Source organism: Trichosurus vulpecula, chromosome 7 (assembly GCF_011100635.1).
Source record: "Trichosurus vulpecula isolate mTriVul1 chromosome 7, mTriVul1.pri, whole genome shotgun sequence".
NCBI lineage: Eukaryota > Metazoa > Chordata > Mammalia > Diprotodontia > Phalangeridae > Trichosurus > Trichosurus vulpecula.
This window is the reverse complement of record NC_050579.1, coordinates 229,532,604-229,554,147: the sequence shown is the minus strand read 5'-3', so window position 1 is coordinate 229,554,147 and position 21,544 is coordinate 229,532,604. Positions and strand designations below refer to the sequence as shown.

Below are 21,544 nucleotides of genomic sequence, written 5' to 3'. Positions count from 1 at the left end.
AGATATATATGTATTATATATATATATATATGTAAATAAATATATATATATGTAAATATATATATATATATATATATATATATATATATATACATATGATGAGTAGGAAATAATTAAAAAGAAGTAAGACACTAGGATTAAAAGAGGTTGGGAAAGGCTTCCTGTAGAAGATGGGATTTTAGTTGGGACTTGAAGAAAGCTAGCAAAGCCAATAGATAGAAAAGACAAAGGAGAAAATTCCAGATGCGGGACATTAGTCAGTGAAAATATCTGGAGCTGAGAGATGAAGTGCCTTGCTCATGGAACAGTAAGAAGGCCAGTGTCATTGAATCGAAGAGTATGTGGTAAGGAATAAAGTGTAAAAAGACTAGAAATGTGGGGGGTGGGGCTAGATGTAAGACTGGATAGATGAGAGAGACAGACAGAGAGAATGACAGAGACAGAGAGCTGTGGGCCAGGGAGTGGCTGGAGGGACTTCTTAAGTCACAGTTAAGTGCCAAGGATTAGGCCATCAGACATGGTACCAGGTCCTGAAGGAATGCTGGCTCTGCGGTTTCTCTTCTCAAATTGGTGGCTTCTTGAGGGCAGGACCATATCTTCTTCCTCAGGCCAGGGGCTATTTCTCTTCCCTTTTCACTTCCCTACAATGTCTAAGAGCTGGGGCCACTTCTCCTCCTCTTAGCTTCCCCACTCATAGCCTCCGTTCGCGTTGTCTTCCCCCATTAGAAGGTGAGCTCCTCTAATGTCTTGGTTTCCATATACATTTCCAGCCCTTAGAACAATGTATTGCAGATTGTAACTTCTTGATCGATGCTTTATTCATTCATTCATAGAGATGTAGACAGAGAAGCGAATGAACCCCTTTGGTATGAACTTTGCAAATATATTAGGCAGGAGTGAACTGAGGCATCTTCAACCAGTTTCCCTCATTTATAAATTGAGGGAGTTGAGTATAATGGCCTACCATGTCTTTTAAAGCTCTAAATCTTTGATTATCTTGTTCAAAGGGAAGCATGCTTTCTAAGGCAAGAGGAGATATAGTTTCTCTGTTCTCTAGAATTGTGGATTCAATTCTAGGTACCACATGTTATGAAGGAAATCAACAAAATGGTGCAGGTCCAGAGGAAGGTGACCAGGATGCTGAGAATCCTGGAGACTATGCCAGTCAAGGATCAATTGGAAGAACTGAAGTTGTTTAGTTTGAAGAAGAAAAGACATAAGGCAGGGGTGTGGAGGTGAGAGAAATTACAGCTGTCTACAAGTATTTGAAGAGAAGTCATGGGGAAGAAGAAGTAGATTTGTTTTTCTTGGCCCCAGAGGGCAGAGCAAGAATGGACAGGGAATACAAAGAAGCAGCTTTGGCCACTGTGTAAGGAAAAATTTCTGAACAATTAAAGTTGTCCAAATGGGGAAGGGCTACTTAAGGAGATCCTCCTCAGAGTTTGGATGACCACTACTCAAGGGTATTATTGCAAGACTCCTATGCAGGTTCAGAAAGGCCTTGTCAATTAGTCAACCAGTCAACAAGTATTAAGTGCTTACTGTGTGCCAGGCAGAGTGGAGAGCCCAGGGGATACCAAGAAAAGACAAAAGATAGTCCCTGTCCTCAAGGAGTTTCCATTCTAATAGAGGAGACTACATGAAGAAAATTATATATACAAGATGTATACGGCACTTTAAAAAAAAAGGTCATCACAGAGGACAGGACAAGCAACTGAGAGAGGAGACCAAGCAAGGCCTCCTTCAGAAGATGAATTTGAGCTAACTCTTAAAAGGAACAAGGAAGAAGAGTTTCCCAAGCATGGGGTGAGGTGGGGGTATTCTCAGTAAAAAGGAAGAGAGATTGGAGAGTGTGAGAGGCAACAAGTGCTATATATTGTAGAGTGGAGTATATAGGTGGAATGTATTATAGACTGGAAAGAAAGGAAGGGACCAGGTTGTAAAGGGGTTTAAAAACCAAACACATAATTTTGTATTTGATCCTAGAGGTCATAGGGAGCCACTGGTCTAAGTTGGGGAGACAGTGATTACAGTGAAACCTGCACTTTAGGAAAACCACTTTTGGCAGCTAAGTAAAGACAATAGATTGGAATGAAGAAAGACTTGAGGCAGGAAGACCAATCAGCAGACTATTGTGGTACTCCAGGGGATAAGGGCCTCCAAGGGTAATGGCAGTGTTAGTGGATAGAAGGGGACATATTTAAGAAAGATTATAGAGGTAGAAGCAACAAAACCTGGCAACAGATTGGTATGTGGGGAGAGTAAGAGTAAGTTGAGGATGACAAAGATGTGAGCCTGGGTGACTGGGATGACAATAATAGAGTGTTCAGAAGAGGGGAAAATCAATGGAAGTCATAGAAATATATCCCATACTTTAATACTCAAAATGGAGCTTTGGTCTTATATGGGCATTTCCTCCAGTAAAGCAGATCACATCTCATCCATGCCAATGCATCCTCTTTTCATATACTCCTGGGAAGAACCACTCAATGGGCCTTCAATGGGCTAGAAATCCTTCTTTCCTTCTCTTGACAGTATAGGGATGCCAATGGAGCTTTCAATCATGACAATAACACTTAAACAAATGCCATTTTTTCTCAAGCATTCTCAACAAGCACAAACATATAAAGCTGAGTGTATAAATAGAAGAAAACTATAGAATTCATTCATTTATGATACACACATCTCAGAATCACACCATAATTTCATAAAAATCTAAATTGTCAGTAATCCAAAGGCAATGGTAAAGCACAGGGTAGGTCTAATCAGGCTAAGATATGTTATTGGTAATGACTTACATGAAATGAGTGCCAGAGAAGATGTCATCAACATGACCACAAAATAAGATGACCCAATCTTGTAAGGAGAATGAGAGAAAAGAGACGAATGGCCCAAGTACTGTACTGGAAGACAGATTTCTTTTTATCTATCTATCTATCTATCCCCATCTTCTTTAATCATACCTTATGTAACATAGCTCCCAGAGCCCTCAGTATCCCAATAATCTGCTTGTGAACATGCTCAGATTAACTCATGACTCTCTCAAACTGCAACAATCGGAAATGAAAATAGTATTCAGATATGGATTGACCAGCACAGAGCACGGTGGAATTATCACCTTCTTTGTACAGAACAGTATCTATTCATGCAACCCAATATCACATTAGTTTTCAAGGGCTGCCAGGTGCCAGGTCACACTGTTAATATATATTGGGTTTTCAATCCACTAAAACACTTGGAATTTTTTTTCACATGAGCTGCTATCTATTAACTGCTATACAGTTAATATTTTTTATCTTAGGTGTATAACTTTCTGGGTATCCCTATTACATTTCATTTCGAAGGATTATAAGTCATATAGTCAAGGCCCCTCATTTCAACAGATAAGAAAATTGATTGGTTTTGATCTACTCCTCCAGTCTTGGGAGACCTCTATAGATCCTTATTCTGCCTTCCAAGGTGTTATATTAGCTATAGGTCAGTTGTTTCATTCGTGTCCAACTCTTTGTGACCCCATTTGGGGTTTTTTTGTCATTGATATCAGAGTGATTTGCTGTTTCCTTCTTCAGCTCATTGGCTATACCTCCCAGATTCAAAGCCTGATCAGCTAAACTTCTGTCTTTTTCCCATAGTAGGCACTTAATAAATATTTATTGATCGATTGACTGATTTGCTGTTAACACTAACTAATAAGGGATAGGACTTGTTATTTCCTTTTTAATTTTAATTCATTACATGGTGTGGAGTGGAGCAGTGCAAGAAAAAAAGGGAAGGGGTCTTTGTTATTCATTCATTCCCATTTCCTATCCACCCTTAAGTTTTTCACCCAATCTTTGTTACTTAGTCCTTCAGTCTTCACTTCTGCTTCCTTAGTGTCCCTATACACATAGAGAGGGGAGAAAATGGCAAAGGCATCATATTTCTATCCCACGTTACATACTTGCCCCAGTAACTACAGATCATGTGCCTAAGGTCTCAGTTCAGGATCTGTTTCTTGGCACTGAAAAGAGGGTGACAGTCTTCCTTTATTGCTGTGGCTCATCATAATTACTAGGAATAAAAATAATACATTTTCATTCTGAGATGCCTATGGCCATTGGGCATCTGAACATAAAAGAACAAAAAATATATAATTAATTAAATTGAGGCAATATGCCTGATTCCATCACAACTCATTAGTATTAATTGATTGGGTTAATTCTCTTTTTTGTTTAACAGGACCGCTGCTCTCCCCCCAAAAAAAGACAGAAAGGTTATAGAGGGCAGAGAGAGAATAGCTTCTGGACCCTAAGTTAATAAATATGAAATAATAATAAATGTAGCTGGACCACTTATCATTAGTTAAAGAGTAAACTGGAAATTTTTAATAAAGTTCATGAATCAGTGCACATGGCATTAAAATATGAGTCCAACTCCGGATTTTATTCTGTTTTTATTCCTTATTGCCCCTAAGAAATTTATACACAAAAAGCTTTCTCATTAATCTTTCTCTGCTACCGAATAAAAAAATGTAAGAAGTGCCAATTCCATTATACAAATGGGAAAAACTGAGGCAGTAAATGATGTCAAAGTTTCAAGGTCCCACAGTTACTCCAGATAGAACTGGAACTGAAAAGTCTTCTGATCCACAGATCCACTCTTCAGGATTCTAGCATTAACCATTTAGCTACCTGGCTTCTGAAAAAAGAGAAAATATCATGAAGCTCAAACCCTGCCTCTGAGTTTAGGCAAATCACTTAAATTTCCTGAGCCTCAGTGGGCCACCACCAGTCATCTTGACTTAGGTCTTGCCATTGGATTCCCAATGACTCTGCAGGAGGGAGTGAGGTGGATGACTTTGCACAGCTCTGCCTCACTTAAATGCAATTTACTTGCAAGTCAAGATATCACCCTCCTGTCATCGGTACTCGGTGAGAATGAAGGATAAACAACAACGAACCTAAGCCTCAATTTCCTCATCTCTAAGAAAAAGAGATTAGACTATATGGTCCCTGAAGTCTGTTCAGCTCCAGATTTGTGACCCAGTGTGACACAGTGCATTTCATAAGATTTATTGCTGAGAAGACCTTGTAAGCAATCAACACCCTCATCCTACAAATGAGGAAACTAAGGCAGGGAGAGGTTATAAAAGTCCACAAATAATTGCAGTGAAATTGTAGGTTCTGTTCCTGTCTGAGGCAGCAAGGTAGTACAGCGGATAGAGCTCTGGGCCTGGAGTCAGAAAGACCTGAGTTCAAATCTAACCTCAGACACTTGCTCCCTGTGTGATGCTGGTTGAGTCACCTATCTGTTTCATTTCTTCAATTATGAAGTGGGGATTACAATAACATAGCACCTACCTCCCAGGGTTGTTGCAAGGATTAAATAAGATAAAATTTGTATGATACTTAATGTACTATCTGGCAGTAATTAGTAATAAATGTTTGTTCCCTTCTTTAAAACACGGATGTGTTTAGAATGGAGCAATATGTCCTGTGATACCGTGGATGATAATAATGATAGTAATAAGAATGGCTAACATTTAAGTAGTCCTTACTATGTGCTGGGTACCGTGCAAGCGTTTCACCATCGTTATCTCATTGGATCCTCAGAACAATCCTAGGAGGTAGGACCTATTATTACCTCCATTTTACAAATGAGGAAAATGAGGCAAGCAGAGGTTAAGTGACTTGGCCAAGGTCATACAACTAGTAACTGTCTAAGCCCAAATTTGAACTCAGGTCTTTCTGTCTCCACACCTGGCACTCTATCCACTGCACCACCTGACTACCCTTAGTGAATAAAGGCATAGTTGGAAAGATTCATCCATCACAACATCTTATTTTTCAATGGTTACAGCCTACTAAAATAACCTCAACCTCACTCTCTCCTCTAGAGTAATCAGGCTCCAGTCGCAAGACACAGGTCAGGATGATTGGAGATGGTACAGGATGTAGTGGGAGACCCTGGCCTTTATAAGCTAAGGTCTGTCTCAGATCTCGGTTTGTCTGAAGCAACACCCATTCAGTAGAAAAGCTAGGTAAGACTTGAGGCAAAAGATGGCCTAGTTTGTCTTCACATAACAATCACTCTGGGAAGAAAAGACCCTCAGAGATTCTGGCCAGAAAGTAAACAAAGAAACAAACACACAAAAAACACCTATAAAACCCAGCAAGACAGAATCAGAAAGTTTGGGGGGTGAGGGGAAGGGAAGGAAGAAAGGAGGAAAAAATGTCTCTGAGAAGCAGATGTCACCAAGACCAGTCATGCCCTTTACTTGTGAAATTATAGACTTGGAGTTGGAAATTTAAGATCATCTAGTTCAATGGTATCAAACCCAAATAGAAATAGAGGCCACTGATCCACACATAAGGTTCCCCATGGGCCACATATTGGCTTGGTTTTAAAATGTGGTGTTATCCATGTTTCACAAGACCAATTCATTTTGTCCAGTTCAAGAAGACCTTTCAAAACTTGTATTGTGTTGGAATAATCTTTGAGAACCCAGGGTCACCTCCAAGCCATAATAAGACATTAGAGTAGGACTTTGGGGGAAGATAGCCCCCTCTAAGGTCCCTTCCAGTCTAACATCTATGTAATCATTCACATAAGCACTTTAAGGCTTAAAAAAATAGCATCTTTTTTTGGCAGGGCAATTGGGGTTAAGTGACTTGCCCAAGGTCACGCAGCTAGTACATGTATCAACTTGGGTCCTCCCAACTCCAGGGCTGGTGCTCTATTCACTGCGCCACCTAGCTGCCCCCAAAAAATAGCATCTTAGAGATACATTATCTCTTTTGAGCAATTTGACAATCCTAGGACATAAGTACCATCCACATCTATGTTCCTGTTATTGATTAATCAATCACCAAGCCTTTATTAAGTGCCTACTATGTGTCAGGCACTGCGCTATGCATTGGAGATAGGACAAAAAAAATGGAACAATCCCCACTCCCAAGGAAACTTTCTGTCATGTTTAAGATTAGAGGATACCACTAGGGTTAGTTCTTCTCGCCAATTTCAAAGGCTAAAACTGTATCCCAGAACTTACTGACCATGATAAACTATGAGCTTTCTCATCACCCAGTTTTGTTTATCCTTGCTCATTTTATCCTTGGACTGTTTATTTTGCCTAGGACCAAGGATTCCACTGATTCGTTGTTACTGACTTCATTATCATGATATTTTTGCCTGTGTCCCTTCACACAATCAGATGTGTAAACAGGATGGGTCAGCTTGGGCTTTTTTATCCAGGTACCTACATGGGGAAAACTCCTCCCCACAAGAGTCAAGAGATCCTCGTCCCTGTGCCTCAGCAGTCCTCCAACGGCTTGCATTCCACAATCTAGCACATTTTCTGGCATGCAGTAGGCACTTAATTAATGCTTGTTGTTTGACTGACTGATTCTCAAAGGGAATTGGGTAAAATTGGGGCCAATGGCAGCAGAGTTTGTGGGAGGAAAGAGATTAAACAGGTTGTCCCATTTCCCAGGACAATGACACTCACGGTTGCTCTGACTCTTCTAGGACCCACCTGTACTGCTTTCACCCTTCACTGAATTTTCCCCAAATGCTGAGATTCCTACTTATGGTTTTACTTTATTGGCCTGACTTTCCTTTCCCGTGCTCTAGCACCACATGCCTTGAGTCGGCCAATGGCACCATGGAAGACTCTTTGTGTCCCTCTGTGTCTGTCTCGCAACCAAACTACAACACACAGGGGAAATTAAATCAACTCTTTTGAGATACTCTAGCACAGTAGAAATTCAACATTCAAAGATTAGGTAACTAGGTGGCATAAAACAGAGAGAGCTGAACGTGAAAGCAAGAAGATCTGAGTTCACATGTGACCCTAGACACATTAACTATGTGACCCTGGGTAAGTCATTTAACCTCTGCCTGCTTCAGTCTTCTCAACTGTATAATGGGGACGATAATAACATCTATCTCCCAAGGTTCTTATGAAAATCAAATAAGGCAATATTTGTAAAGGGCTTAATGAACATTAAGCAGCTAGGTGGTGTCCTACATAGGATGCTGGGCCTGGAGTCAGGAAGATTCATGTTCCTGAGTTCAAATCTGGCCTCAGACAAATCTGAGTTCAAATCTGGCTGTGTGACCCTGGGCAAATCACTTAACTCTGTTTGCCTCAGTTTCTTCATCTGTAAAATGAGCTGGAGAAGGAAATGGCAAACCACTCCAGTATCTGTGCCAAGAGAACCCCAAATGGGATCACAGAGGGTCAGATGTTGCTGAAATGACCCAACAACAACAAATTCACAGAGAAATTTTCATTTGGAGTTTCTTATCTCAATGAAATCAAACATCTAGTCCAAAATTATTTTCATAGGAGTAGAAATGAGGACCTGCCGTCTTCTCCATTCCTTCAACTTCATGCCTCTGCCGTGAGCATTACCACTCAGAAGTATATGAATGCCAGACATAATAATTTTTATTACCAAATATTACCATGGGATCAGGCTAGTTAAGTTTCAAAAATGCCTCTGCAGAGCCATCCCACTTAAAGTTATACCAGTTGAATCAATCTCTAAATTTCTGGTACTTTCCATTCATATATGATATTCAATCTCCCATTCCGTGTTAATTGTGATAGTGTCTTTGCACAGAGCGGGTTCCACAAGTCTGGAATTTTCTCCCCATGTCACCTCTTGAAATCCATAGCTCCTGTTGAAGTCCAGCTCAAGTACTTATCCTCTTGCTGTTGTTCAGTCATTTCTGACTCCTTTTGGGGACTTCTTGACAGAGATACTGGAGCGGTTTGCCATTTCCTTCTCTACCTCATTTTACAGATGAGGAAACTGAGTCAAACATGGTTAAGTGACTTGCCCGAGGTCACACAGCTGGTAAGTGCCTGAAGCTGAGATTTGAACTCAGGAAGATGAGTCTTTCTGACTCTAGGCCTGGCATTCTATCCACTGAGCCACCTAGCTGCCACCTTTTTCCTCTTATAAGAAGCCTTTACTGATTTCCTCAGTTTTTAGTGCTGACTCCTACTCCATTCAACTGAAATTACTTTGGATTTCTTTTCTGTCGACTTATTTGTGTTCTTATTGTTTCTCTTCAATAGAATGTAAGCTGCTTGAGAGCAGGAACTCTTTTGGTTTTGTCTTAGAAGAGACATTTAATAAATGAACTCAACTGAAATCCATTTTAGGTTCTCCCTCCTCTGCAATGGTCTCCCCAGGCTGTGTATCAGCACTGTCTAAAAGGGACTAATTAAAATGGCCAAAGGTCTGAGCAGATGAAACTTGAAGGTAAATAATGTGGCTAATATTGAGTGTAAAGAAGGCTCATGCTTAGCCTAAAAAACAGAAGAAGGCTGACCAGTTACTATATGAGTAACGAGACTTCAAATACATGAGCAGTTGTGATGGTTACTGAGCAAATTTTGGATCAGAACAAGGGAAGTGAGTTTAAACACAGCAGCTACAAGTTACGGAAAAGCCAGAAGGACTATCAGAATTGGGAGACAAAAAGCATAGGACAACAGAGAGCCATGTATCTGAAATGGTTCACCACCGGTTTAGAAAAGGAGAATGGACAATAGACCTCAAGAAGTTCTTTCCATCACTAGATCTTATAATTATCAAAAATGTGGTAAATATTTAGGCAACTGGAGTATTTTATGTCAATCTGATCTGGGAAATACATTTTTCTTGTTTTCTTTGTTCTTTTTGTGTATCCTGTGTAGACCTATATGATATGAAATTAGTTTCTATGTCTTATGAAAAGGTGATATATGTGCACATGTGCGCGCTTGTGTGCACGCATGCACACATACACACACACACACACACACACACACACACACACACACTATGTAGGGGAAGCACCAAGGTGAAGTAGAAAGAATCATGGATTCAGAGACTGACAACCAGGATTCAAATCTCAACTCTCTCGTTTATTAGTTGTGTGACTTTAGGTAAATCACTTCCCCTTGGTTTCCTCATTTGTAAAATGAAAAGGCTAGACTAGATAATAAAAAAATAAATAGCTAACATTTATATACTGCTTACCATATGCCAGGGACTGCACTAATCTCTTTACCAATCTTATTTCATTTAATCCTCATAACAATACTGGCAAGTAGATGTTATTATTATCCCCCATTTTACAGTTGAGGAAACTGAGTCAGAGGTTACATGACTTGCCCAAGGTCACACAGCTAGTAAAGTGTCTGAGTTCATGACTGAATTCAGGTCTTGCTGACTCCAGGCCTGGTGCTCTACTCACTGAGCCACCTGGCTGCTCCATGATATAGAAGTTCTCTTCCAGAATAATAGTCAATAATCAATAATAATAGCGGCTAATATTTACATAATATTTTAGAGCTTGTAAAGTATTTTACCTATGTTATCTCAGCTGATCCTAATAACAACCCTGTGAAGTCAGTGATACCATTATCTTTATTTTTACTGATGAGAAAACAGAGGTTAAGTGACTCGCTCGGGGTCACAAAGCTAGTCAGCGCCTGAGGCAGGATCAGACTTCAAATCTTCCTTTGGCCAAGTCCAGCCCTCGGGGGTGGAGACCCTGCAGCCTCAAAGGGGCTTTGTTCTGTGCAGTTTGGATTCAGTCAAAGGACAGCACTTGAGGACCTAGAAGGGCACATGTGGCCTCAAAGCCTCAGGTTCCCCACTCTTGCCTAAACAATAAACCACCTAGCTACCTGCACCCAATGATTCTATCTTTTCCTGTTATCTCTCTATCTGTCCAAATCCTAAGAATCTTTCAAGGCCTGGCTCGAGTCTATCCTCCTCCTGGTTCCTTTCACTACTCCGGGCTCATTCATGGACTCCATATAGTTAGGTGTAGGACAACTAGTTGGTAATAGCATAGAGACTACCAGACCCTGAATCAAGAAAACCTGAGTTACAATCCAGCCTCTGACACTTACTAGCTGTGTGATAACAAAATCATTTAAGCTCTGTCTGCCCAGTTTTCTCATCTGTAAAATGGGGATGATAATAGAACCCACCTGCCACGGTTGTTCTGAGGACAAAATGATATAATATCTGTAAGACACTTTGCAAGTTTTAAAGCACCATACAAGTGTTAGCTATTGCTATTCCAATGCACAGAAGCATTGGAATATTAACTGTCTCATATCATTCTTTACAAGCATCACGTTTGTTTGTCTCACCCTCCCTGATGATACTGCAAACTATCTGAAGGCAAAGGATTTGTCTTGTATCACCTTCAGCACCCGGTACAATTCTGACCATTTACTGAGGACTCAATCAAACCACATATGTCCTTCCCACCAGAGAGCAGTGACCAGGATACCATGATTCCACCTACCTCTGTAATGAAATCTCAGAATTCTGTTCTTTACATTCCTATATCCAGTTTGGACCTGTTCCAGTTTCCCCCACTCCTTTTTTGTATTCCTTCCAACTTGTTCCAGACCCCTAATCATCTCCCCTCCCTTCCATGTGATCCTCAAACTTCTTAGTCTGATCACAACCTATTTGGGTCATCTGGTAAAAGTGTCAGATAATTGCTAAAAACAGTTACTGGGAAGTAAAAGACTTTTGAGTAGAGCATTTCATTTAACTCCGAACTTGAAATTGGAGAGTCTGGAGACAAAGGTAAACACTAGCTCTTTTCAATATTTCTCTGGTTCCTAACACCAGAGCTTTTTTTTTTTGCTTTTTTTCCCTTATTCCTGTCTTCTCTGTGTATGCCGCTCTGTCTCTTGCTTTTTCACTTGCACACACACCATACACACACACACACACACACACACACACACACACATCCGATTCCTTCTTTCACTTCTTCTGAAGTTAGTCGTCAAATTGGGACTTGACTAGGCAACTTTTTATTGAAAAACTTTTCCCCAATGGCTCTCTGAATACAATCCAAAGATGCTTGAACTCCTGAAGTCGCCCATACCCCTTGGAGGGATTATACTTCTGTAAAAGGAACAGCCCTGTGGCTAAGGGTCTCTGCAGGCTTTCTTTTCTCTGAACTGCAGTTTCCAGGGGGTCACTTAACTCTATCATCTCTAGCCCCTAGGCAAGGGGCAGCTGTCAACAAGGCAAGACTCCCTAAGCCACTGGCTATCCATATGCAGAGGCCCACAAAAAGAGGAGGGGCCAGAGCCCAAGCTGGCAGATTACTTTGGTTGTCCTAATGAGTCCTAATTAACCAGTTTGGCTGAAAAAGTCTTCTTGATACTTAAGAATGCTTTAAGGACATAGATCAACAAAAATGTCTCGCCATATAGGCCACAGTTAAATCTTTTAGAGATGACTAGAGCTTTACATACTAGACAGGATGCAAATATTTTGAAGAATTCTACATATGAGTATATTAAAACTTTACACCTGGGTACAAAGTTCTGTCATGTTTCTATAATTGATCAAATTTCCCAAACATGTTTTTTATCTGCCAGCATTCCATAAAGAATGTAATGTCTTTGAAGGCAGCGACTGTTTTAATGTTGTCACTGTATCTCCAGAGTTTAACCCACCACCTGGCACAGAATAGGCCTTTAATAAATGTTTGTTGACATAAATGGCATTGAATTGACTCAAGTCACTTTGAATAACTATTTTTCATCAGAGCAGGCAGAGATATTGATACTTACTTAACTGAGATGAGAAACTGAGGCACAGAGAGGCAAAAATCACTTCTAAAAGCCGGAGAAGAGCCAGTGACTGACCTCAACTTTGCATCCCCCTTCCCTTCCAAGTTTCTAGCTTCCTAAGTTCTGCCGCTCATTTTGTAATAAGGAAGTATACTTATTTGCCTTTTCATGAGATCAAGAAATGAAAACCTCAACAGGGTAAAGGCAGGAGGAAGTTACTCTCTTGGCAGAGAATTTCAAAGGCAGCAACACTACCTAATTTTAGGGTCTCTGGCTATGTTGTGGGAGCCATCTAGAATAGGCATGTCTAAAGAGAGTTCTAGGAAACAATGGCGCTCTTTAAGGATGCTGCCCACATTGGTTTTCTTGTCCTTTAAAAGCGAAATTAAAGAGGCACTGGGCTCCAAAGACTCAGGAAAAAGGGGGCTCCCAACTTTGATGCCCCTGGGACCTCATCTCTAGCATCAAAAGGCAGGCTGCCCTTCTTCCCCCCCGCACACACTCTTGACCATGCGCCTGGAAGGAAGAATTCAATCAAGTCCTTCAACTTAAAAAAAAAAGTAACTCCCACCCCCTGGCCCACTTGAAGAAAATTAAAATCATAAAAATACCATCAACTCTCCAACTCTACAGACCTTTAATGTGCAGCATACTGAGGACGCTAGTAGTGATGTCAAGCAGCAAGGTTTGGCCGCTCTCCACTGTGACGTTGTCGCCATCTTGTGGCCAACTTTGGGGAATCCAGCTGTGAGCCCTGGACCATCTACGACAGACCTGAAGGGGAAAGTCCTGAAAAAGAGAAGGTTATTTAAATTGTTTTAAATCTGGTTTTCCAACAAAAGTCAGAGGAACTTGGGTGCGTCAAAGCAGGTACACTTGTGTGATTTGCAAGAAACCAGAAAATTAAAATCAAGTGCAAAATCTTTGACACCATAAATCACTCCCTCCTTTTTTTCCTCCTCCATCAAAACAGAGACTGAAGAATGAAGTGAAATTGAACCTGGAAATGCCCAATACAAGTTCATGTATTGCAATCAGATTATAGCCCTTGTAAACTTACAATGACATATGAGAAGTGTTTTCTTATTTTTGCTCTCAACAGAGAGTCTCTTCCTACCTAATAGTGGTTGGAGAGAGAAGAAGTGAATCTAAAGGGGTTTTTTTTAATTTAATTTTATTTTATTTTGAGGGGCATGTATTGAGTCTTGTACAAAAAGTAATAAATAGCTGAGAATAGTGAGAATTAAAATGTTCTGCTTGATGGGTGGCATTTTGCTTTATATAATTGGTATCATTTTTCACTGGCTCTACTGCCAAGTGTCCCTGTTTTATAGAGACATTCCTCTTTTCAAGTGCTTCCCTACCCCCTCCTCCCATTCTACCTTATTTGGTATTATTATTGCTTTTTCCTCTCTGGATCATTCAGTAGCACTGAACAAAACCCGTACAGAGACAGAAAGCTGATTGACTTCAGGATGACAGGCAAATAGCCAGGAATGTTATCAGTGAGACGGGCAAAAGGCGAGGCAGAGAAATAAAGATAGAGAGAAAAAATCACCAACTACCCATCCCCACCTTTTCTCTGCCTCTCAGAACTTTATTTTTATTTTCTTTTTGAACAAAAGAAAACCCACCATGAGAAGGCACTTCTTTGCAAAGGTCAGGTACCATGGATGTGGAATACTAGACATAATGTCAGACTTTTTCAATTATTTTTATTCTTTGCCATAAGGGATGGCTCTCGAGGAAGAAGGAAATATACATGAGAAATGTTGGTAACATGAAAGCAAACCATTTAGCTGAGTTTTGTGGTACACACTTGTAATCCCTGCTACTGGAGAAAGCAAAGGCCAGTGGATCCCTTGGACTTATGAGTTCTGAGCTGCAGTAGGGCTTAAAGTTAACCACTGTGTCTAAATTAAGTCCAGCATCAGTATGGTAAAAGCCTTAGAGAAAGGGCTACCATGCTGCCCAAGGAAGAGAGAATCATCCCAGGTCAGTTAAAGCCTCTGTGCTGATCACCAGTGGGATCAGGCTATGAGTCTGGGTAAGGTACTTCCAGCCTGGGTAAGGTAGGGAAACCAGTGTAAGAAGAACAAAAGAAAAGGAAGGATAGATATCAGAAAATATTAGTTGTATAATAGATGGAGTAACGGACCTTAGTTCAAATACAACTTCTGATACTTATTAGCTATGCAATTCTGGACAAGAGAGAAAGGGAGAGAGACAGAGACAGAGACAGAGAGACATAGAGATTCCTCATCTTTACAAATGAGAGGAGTGGATTAAATGACCTTTAATGTCCATGCCAGCTCTAAATCTATGAGTTTTTGTTAAATGAATGAGTGCCTACTATTCTGGAAGTCTTGCTAGAAGTATTGTAATGACTGGAGTTTAAGGAATCAGGGTAGAGGTGAGGATAGAGAACTAATGTTCTTAATTATCAAACTATATTATGACACCACAAATGATAAGATGAGGAAACTCCAGTATCATGGAATCACAGATTGGAAAGGGTCATATAAATCATCTAGTCACCTCACTGGTTCCTTTCATTGTATTCCACCATGTTTCTTTAGGAAAATTGTCTTCTGCCAAATAGGAGTCATTTAATTTGTTTATTTATGAAGGCAGGTGGAATAGATTAGCTAACTTGATTTTACAGATAAAAAACTGAGTCCTAGAGAGGTTAAGTGATTTGCCCACAATCATATGACTAGCAATTAGCAAAGTTCATATTAGAATCTATGAGTTGAGTTTCCTGACTTTTATCCAATCCAGTATTCTTTCCACTAGAGTATGGAGGATTTCACAGGGCAAAATCTGCCTTCTCAAATATCATCTGAAGTCTCCCTATGCTTATTTAACGTCTTTGAAAACCTCTTTTTCCATCTTTATCACGATCATTAAGTTACTGTTTATGCAGAGCTATAACTGGGAATTTTTGCATCTGAAGCAAACAGCATGATCAAAAAAGGAGGTGGGAATTGGGGGGGCAGGCACTGCTCTGTGGAGGAGAGAGAGAGAGAGAGAGAGAGACAGAGAGAGACAGAGAGAGAGACAGAGAGAGAGACAGAGAGAGAGAGACAGAGAGAGAAAGACAGAGAGAGAGAGAGACAGAGACAGAGACAGAGAGAGACAGAGAGAGAGACAGAGAGACTGAGAGAGACAGAGATACAGAGACAGACAGAGACAGAGAGCCAGAGAGAGAGGAGAAGGAGAAGAGAAAAGAAGGGAAGGAGGAGGAGGAGAATGATACTGGCATGAGGTCACATAAGTAGAGGAGGGAATAGGATGGGTCATCAAAAGAACTCGACACAGCTGGTAACTTTCTCTTTTAAATAATTACTCTGCTAATTAGGTGACAAATTCTATTGTTTCTATGCTGCTGAAAAACTGCAATGGCTGTCATAACCCTCTAAATCAGGCATCTTCTTAATCTAGTACCTTGGCTCAATTCTCCAGTTTCTCCACCCAATTTAAAGTTCGCAAAATATACTGATACATGATCTGCTTCTATCAATAGATCTCCAGGTCCTTGGAAAATATTTTTGCGTTTACCTTAGGATAAATGAATTACCTCACTCCCATTTTGCAGAAGATTAAAAAATCATTTTCCCAAAAACACATGATGAAAAATACAAGGAAGACTTGTAACATGCTCAGTCCTTGATTGGTCCATGAAGTCTGTTGAACCAAGCCCTAAATAAATAGCTAGAAGTTTTGCAAAAACAACAAGCTGAAAATTCCCTGCCTTAGAGAGGAAGTGTATGCCATTCGTTTTCTTCCTTCAACATGTCAATGTTTCTCTGAACTTCAGGGAATGTGCAGTATCTGCAAATCTCCCATGTCACCTTAAATGGACTGGTAACACCACCAGTTATCTTGAAAGAAGTCACCGATCAGCAAGTTGGGGCAATAAGCAAAGCAAGGACTTGTTTGTGATACAGTACAGGAGGTTCTCTATTTGCAGTGGAACCTGGATGAAAAATACACGGTGGGATTGCCGGATACTAAAGCACAAAGCATCCACACCCTGTATCACAATTCTCGACTTAGTAAGAATAGCGCCCCAAAATCAGTTTACTTTTCTGGAAGTTTTTACCCAACCTTATTTCTAAATTCCCTTTCTTCTATTCCTTTCCTTGGGAGTTATCATTGTAATACCTAAGACTCTCCTGCCCTATAGAGCTTAGCTGTCAAAGCAGGCAGGATGTGGGGCAGCTAGGTGACATAGTACCAGCCCTAAAGTTAAGAAGATTCATCTTCCTGAGTTCAAATCTGGCCTTAGACGCTTACTAGCTGTTTGACCCTGGGCAAATCACTTAACCTTGTTTGCCTCAGTTTCTTCATCTGTAAAATGAGCTGGAGAAGGAAATAGCAAACCACTTCAATATCTCTGCCAAGAAAATTCCAAATGGGCTCTGAAGAGTCAGACGTGACTAAAATGAATGGACAACCAAAAAAGGAGGATGTAATGTACCTGATGACATCCCACCATCAATACCACCAGGTATAAACAGACTTTCTATAAGCTGATACAAGACTTGGTAAGATTTAGGAGATGTCTCTGAAATAACACTCTGCCTTCTAAGCCAGTCCGTGCTTTCCATACATAAATTTGCCAACTTAACCAACTCCAATAAAATCCTGTGACAAAAACTAACATGAAAAAAAGTATTTGATTCCTTCAATGCCACATGAGCACCTTTCCCTAAGATAGTTTTCCATACTTACAACCACTCCAACAAAAAAGACTATATTTGACAAGATAAGGTGAGGACTCACCTATAAAGCCATGGTAGTGTTTGAAATGTTTAGTCAAAGATATAGATACATATAAATACAGATAGATTGGATAGAAATATGATTTTTCCCAACACACCACATTAAAAGCTCTATCTACCTGTCATTGAATATTATTGTACTTTAATAAATGACAAGCAGGATGCTTTTAGACAAACCTGGAAAGACTTATTTGAATTGATACAAAGTGAAATGAGCAGAACCAGGAGAACATGGTGCACAGTAGCAATAATATTGTACAATGACCAATTGGGAATGATTTAGCTATTCTCAGCAATACAAAGGTCTCAGACAATTCCTAAGGACTCATGATGAAAAATTCTCTCCACCTCCAAAGAAATAACTAAGGAAGTCTGAGTGCAGTTTGAAGCATACTTTTTTTTTTACTTTATTTTTCTTGGTGTTTGTATTTGGGGATGGGGAATCTGTGTTTTCTTTCACAACATGACTAATATGTAAATATGTTTTGCATGACTGCACATGTATAACCATCAAATTACCTGATGTCTTGTGGGGGGAGAGAAAGGGTGGGAGAGAATTTGGAACTCAAATTAAAGAATAAAACTAATGTTAAAAATGTTTTTATGTGTGATTAGAAAAAAATAAAAGATTCTTTAAAAAAAAACCTCAATCTACAATGGCTCACACCAGTGCGAGTTTGTGAGCTAACAGTTTCAAGAAAAGTATTTGGTTTCCATCATCTGTACAACAGTAAACAAACCCTTGAATTTCTAGAACTAGCTTTTCTTTTGAGAAGCTCTATCCAAGTCACGGAATATAATGAAACTAGTCTGTTTCAAAAGTAAACAAAAGACTGGAAAAAATTCTGCTTACCTGTGTTATTTAAAAAGTTTAAATGACTTCAAGGTATAAGAGTTGACTAAGTTCTCAGGTCCAATGATTCAGCTAGTTCCAAAGCCATCTAACTGAACTATTATTGTCTTTCCCCCACATCTTTTCATGTTGTCCATGAGACTAGCAGGTGAGCCTTTGTGATATGCTTTGCTGAGACCTAAGTAAATTATACCTATAGCATTCCTCTAACATTCCTATTAGAATTTTAGGAGTTCTGTACATAACAGACACACAATAAATATTTTTTAATAAATCAGCTCAGAATAGCATTAGTTTAAACTCTGATTAATAAGACACCAAAATGTACCTAAATGTTTTAAAAGACAGTACTAGAGATAATCTACTTGTTCAATTTCATCTATTTTAATAGTTATATTTATTATTCTAATGAAAAGCAAAGTGTGGAAAAGTCATACTTATCATAATAAGGCCTGCTAAAATATAAGTCTTGCAATATATGTAATAATAATTATAATTTATTAAGCACTTACTCTGTGCCAAGCACTGTGTTAAGTATTTTATAAATATCCCATTTGATAATAATAATAATGATAGATAACATTTATACGGCACTCACCAAGTACAAAGCATTGTGCTAACTGCTTTACAAATATTACCTGATTTGATCCTCACAGCAACTCTGGGAGGCAAGTGCTATTATTATCCCCCTTTTACAGATGGTCAAGTGCATTGTTCAGGGTCACACAGCTATGTGTCTGAGACCAAATTTGAACTCAGATCTTCCTGACTCCAGGCCTACAGCTCTATCCACTGTGCCACCTAGCTGGCTTTATATCATGGAATTTAGATATCTGTTCCTATTTGGCAATAGTACTACAAGTCCTCATCTTTGGAGTGATAGGTAAACCTACCTTGTATGCCCTGTTCCTGGGAATGCCTTCTCTAGGAATGAATATTTCAGAATAATTTCAATTGCTATCATTCATATAGGCAACTCTAAAGTGGAACTGACCCCAGATTTCATCATAAAACCAGATGCAAAATTTAAACGGGCTCTGAAGTAACGCAAACCATAACTGTGGTCCACGCCATCCTCCACAAAGGTAGCCAAAGTGACATTCTTAATGTTTCCTATTGCTGCTAGTATCAAAAATGAACTCTTCTTTTTGGCATTTAAAGCCCCTTCACAACACAGATTCAAACTGCCTTTCTAGCCTTATCATACATTATTTTCCTTAACAGGCACTATGATCCAGCCAAAGTGGCCTTCTCTCTGTTCCTCACTTATAGAGCATATCACATCTCAGTGCTTTGCACAAGATGTCCCCCGCTCCTGGAGGGCCCTCCCTTCTCACCTCTATCTCTTAGAATCCTTAGCTTCTTTCAAAGATCATTTTAGATGTCACCTCCTACAGAAGCCTTTCCATATCTTCCACAGTGACCAGTACCTCACCGCTCTATGGCAGTGCCCAAGCACCCAAGTCATTAATAAAACGATTGGACAAGGCAGAAGCAAGGACAGAGACCTCCTCTCCAAAGTTATCTTGTGCTTATATATTCACACAAACACACATAGAATGTGTATTTAAATTAATTATGATTAATTAATTTAATTAATTGCATTTAATGTAATAACATATAATATAATAATAAAAATAAATAAATCATATTTAAATGAATAAATTAAATATACATGCATACATTTCATCCTATAGAATGTTATCTCCTTGGAAATAAAGGCTATTTCAGTTATGCCTTTCTGTCCCCGGCACCAAGTTCTGTGCCTAGCATATAACAGACGTTTAATAAATGTTTGTCAATTGGTTGGTTGATATAAACACCAATGAATGCATTCACTTAGCACAATGATCACAAAAGGGGGAAACAACTCAGAACCAGATCCCATAATGGCTGCACACTTCCACTTCCTCTTCTCAAATGGTCATTCCCTTGCCTTCACTCCTCTCATTTTTGCTACATTTTTTCTCACCACCATTTACATGCTGATCCAAAGTTATATGAACCTTGTTCCCATAATGTGTTTTCCATAAATAACTTAGCACAAACACTGGTGCAGTCACCTCTCAATTCACCTGCTCCTGACCACCTAGTCATGTCAAGAATGCCCCATGGGAATTTTCAGGGCAGAAATCAGAGTGTCATCTCAATTCTCTCGGGATTCCATACTACCCAAGTAGTACCTCCATTCCCTGCTAATACTTATAAGACCTCCGAAAAAGACAACACAAGAAGAAATACTTTCAACTTTGCAGGAAAGACTAACTAAAATATCCTTCAAATGTAACTCTGAGACAAGAATTGAAGTAGCTAAAGCTTATATGACTTGGCTGAGAAATCTCTAATGGACAGTTAGGTGCTACAGTGAATGAAGTGCCAGGCCTGAAGGCAGAAAGACACCTCTTCCTGAGTTCAAATCTGGCCTCAGACACTTACTAGCTTTGTGACCCTGGGTAAGTCACTTAACCCTGTTTGCCTCAGTTTCCCCATCTGTAAAATGAGCTGGAGAAGGAAATGACAAACCACCCCAGTATATCTGCTAAGAAAACCCTAAATAGGGGCCAGCATAAAGTCAGTCAAAGAGTCAGATACAACTGAAAACAACTCTGACTGGCAACTTCCTCTTTAGAAGGCAGTGGTCTACTTTTTGGACAGCTTCTCTTTTCTTTTTCTGATGGCTAAATTTGATGCGATGCTCTGGTGCCAACCAAAGCCATCTGGCAGTGCCCAGGGTGTGGCAAGTATGTCATTATTTACAAGCTGAATGTTTGAGGCAGCTAACCTTTCTTTAACAAAGTCAGACTATGTTAGTCTGACTCTAATCCAAGATGACTCTAAGAGAGCTACAACTGAAGTATCCTATAAATAGCCATTTTCTCCAAATTCTACCCAGTGTTTGAAAGTAGGAAGCATGTCCCTAAAAGTGGATTGTTGTCCACGGTTGTGGACTGTTTTAAAATAACACAATGAAGTGGTATGGGAAAGAAAGAAGAATGTTTAATACTAATTGTGTGTCTCATGTGCAAACTTTTAGTACGATAAAGATATTAGCATAAAAATATACATGGAAAATGTTATTTTAAAATCTTTTTTTAATTATTCATGACCTAATTTCCCAAAATCTGACATTTAAGTGTTAAATGATTATGAAGTATTTATTATTATAAAAAATTATTATTATATTTTCTGATTGTATTATTTTTATATTATTGTATTTTCTGATTATATTATTACATATTGCATTACATTATATTAATTATATTATAATATATTGTTATAAAGTAATATATTATTATAAAATATTATATT

At 39.3% G+C, this 21,544-nt stretch overlaps 1 protein-coding gene across 1 annotated transcript in view; it reads right to left on the bottom strand.

Annotated features, from left to right (window-relative positions):
• The window catches only part of PKHD1 (PKHD1 ciliary IPT domain containing fibrocystin/polyductin), a 638,127-nt gene that overhangs the window by 411,557 nt on the left and 205,026 nt on the right, over window positions 1–21,544 (bottom strand). The window contains exon 36 of the mRNA XM_036768333.1: window positions 13,231–13,384. Within this exon, the coding sequence (XP_036624228.1) occupies window positions 13,231–13,384 (154 nt within the window). The remainder of the gene's footprint in view (window positions 1–13,230; window positions 13,385–21,544) is intronic.